The 2500-nt window shown below is 45.4% G+C and overlaps 1 protein-coding gene across 1 annotated transcript in view; it reads left to right on the top strand.

The window, feature by feature from the left end:
• Positions 1-2500, top strand: part of LOC119578727 (immunoglobulin superfamily member 10-like) — a 17715-nt gene that overhangs the window by 1578 nt on the left and 13637 nt on the right. The window contains 1 exon segment of the mRNA XM_037926335.1: positions 588-764. Within this exon segment, the coding sequence (XP_037782263.1) occupies positions 588-764 (177 nt within the window).

A 2500-nucleotide genomic window follows, 5' to 3' on the forward strand; every position in this document is an offset into this window, starting at 1 on the left:
AGCAAATGCAGGCCGGTCACTAGTCAGTCAGAAACGCGGTCACATTCGAGTTGAAATCGCCGAACTTACAGCTCTCTCTTTCTCTTACGATCATCCCTCTAATACTTTCCACCCGTCAATGGCAAGCATATCTTACCATTCAGTATTTTCGTATCTGACCGTTGCTCATCTAGAAATGCAGTTACATGTTTTTTTTCAGATCAGGTGTATATTTGATAATAATAACATTCTTACAATCTGCAGTGTCTAACAACTTGTGAGAAAGCGATTTAAAGAAATTAACTCTCGTATCGTATTTCATACTCTTTTTAAACTTTTAATGCAGATTTTCATTAATCCCTTACACTTCTTATTTACACAGCTATCATACGAACAGATCTTTGAGCACTCAACATTTGAACTGAAACTTTATTCCATGCATGTGCGTGGGAGTGTAGAATCAGCGATCTCCAAAATATCTTTATGAAAAATACAATGTATAGCTAAAGAAAAAAATAAAAAATAAAAATAAGTAAATAAATAAAAATAAAATTCAGAATAAAACCCAAATAAACACTAAAAGCATAAAAGCAACTTCTCCATTACAGCAATGATCCCTCTGCACCACAACTGCACCGACTACAGCGAAACGGGCGACTGCGACCTGGTGGTGGAGAACAGATTGTGCAGCACCATGTTATTCTACGCTCGCTACTGCTGCCGCTCCTGCACCTTGGCCAAGCAGATCCTCACTTATGGACCTCACCTCAGGTACACCATGAAAAGTAAGTGACCAAGTGTTGATTCTACATGTATATTCTTTGTATATTTGATGATGATGATCATCCTCATCCTCATCAAGGGGCTAACGCCGACGGGGGCGCATGGCCGCATCCACCCTTTGCTTCCAGCCACAAGGGTCCCTCATGGCGAGTCTCCAGGCGGCCTGCCTGGAGACTCGCCATGAGGGACTCATGGCTCATTATCTCCTCGTGACAGGTCTGGTCGAACTGGCCAAGCCATGACTTTCTCGGTCGTCCCACGGGCCTCCTCTATCCAGGATTGTCTTGCAAAGAGACAATTGATGGGCAGGATTATCCACAGGAGGCCTGTATAGCTTGAGTTAGCGATCCCGAATTATGCAAGTCTCACGCTGTAGCCGTTGGTTGGACACGTGGTCCTGCCAACTTTACCCCATGATCCGGCGAAGGGACTTGTTACAAAAGGCATCAAGACGAGACTCACTAGATAACATTCAGGTTTCGCTTCCATAGAGCAAAACTGGCTTTATCAAGGCCTTGAAGACACATAGCTTGGTCCTTCTACATAGTTATCGATATCTCTTGTTGATCGAGTTCATGGCTTCTGCGGCCAGATCAATCCATCTACTAACTTCTTGGTCTGACAACCCAGAGACATGGACTACACTACCAAGGTATGTAAAGCTCTCTGTGACTTCAATGTCCTCACCGCAAGCATGGATCGACTGAACGGGTTCTCCTAATTGGCCCCCAAAGTCCTGAACCTTAATCTTGGTCCAGGAGGCCTTTAGGCCCAAGGGCTTTGTCGCATTGCTAAATGTATCAAGAGCCGCCAGTGACTGTAGAGATTCAGAATATCAACATCGTCGGCAAAGTCAAGGTCTGTGACATTGATATTGGCCAGTGTTACCCCACACTGACTTTAGACAGTAGCTCTGCCCCTTATCCGGTCCATGCAGAAGTTGAAAAGTGTTGGTGCAAGGATACAGCCTTGCCTTACCCCTGAATTAACCCATATCCGACAGACATGGCATTTACATACATGCCATGCCCACTGTGAGTAAGGTCACAAGGTCTACTAATTAACTTCTTTGTTTCTAGGGACTACCAAAGCCATCTATGTGCAGAGACATTGCACAAAAAAATTGAAATGAGCACAGCATTTTATCGGCGGTATTGAGTTAACAGGGAAGACGTTTGACAGACCCCTACCATACTTTTCAGCACTTTCAACACTGGTATATATTAGGCCAATAATCCATGTTGGAATTCCCCTAAGTCTCAGAATCTCACATAGCGATTATCCATGCACCGAATGTCACAATTGCGAGATTAATCAGGACCTTCGATGATGTGTATCTCACTCCAAGCGGCACCTTGTGGGGAACGAGGGTGTCAGGCTTTAACATTACATTCAGGAGCAAGAGAGGATCAGACGTGAGAAGCTGGCTCTTTACTACCAAAAATGGGAAGAGCAGAGGCAGCTGTGGGAAGAGCAGCGTCGCAGGAACTGCAAGGAGGAAAGATGCAAGAAAGCAGAGCAAGCGCTATGGAGGGACGTCGAGTCCTCTCTTTTAGCCTTGCTCTGGTCCTCCTTATGCAAGGGAGCACATCGTCCAGACAACTCAGGTGAAACTCTCAGAAGTAGAATGCTGGCCAGAGGAGCAGCTAATGACAGAGTTGCACATGGACACCATTCGTCTGCCCAAGGAACCGTCGCAGCAGGAAACCCGTCGGAAAGATGGATAAAAGCAGAGGAG

Source organism: Penaeus monodon, chromosome 11 (assembly GCF_015228065.2).
Source record: "Penaeus monodon isolate SGIC_2016 chromosome 11, NSTDA_Pmon_1, whole genome shotgun sequence".
In the NCBI taxonomy this organism is placed as follows: domain Eukaryota; kingdom Metazoa; phylum Arthropoda; class Malacostraca; order Decapoda; family Penaeidae; genus Penaeus; species Penaeus monodon.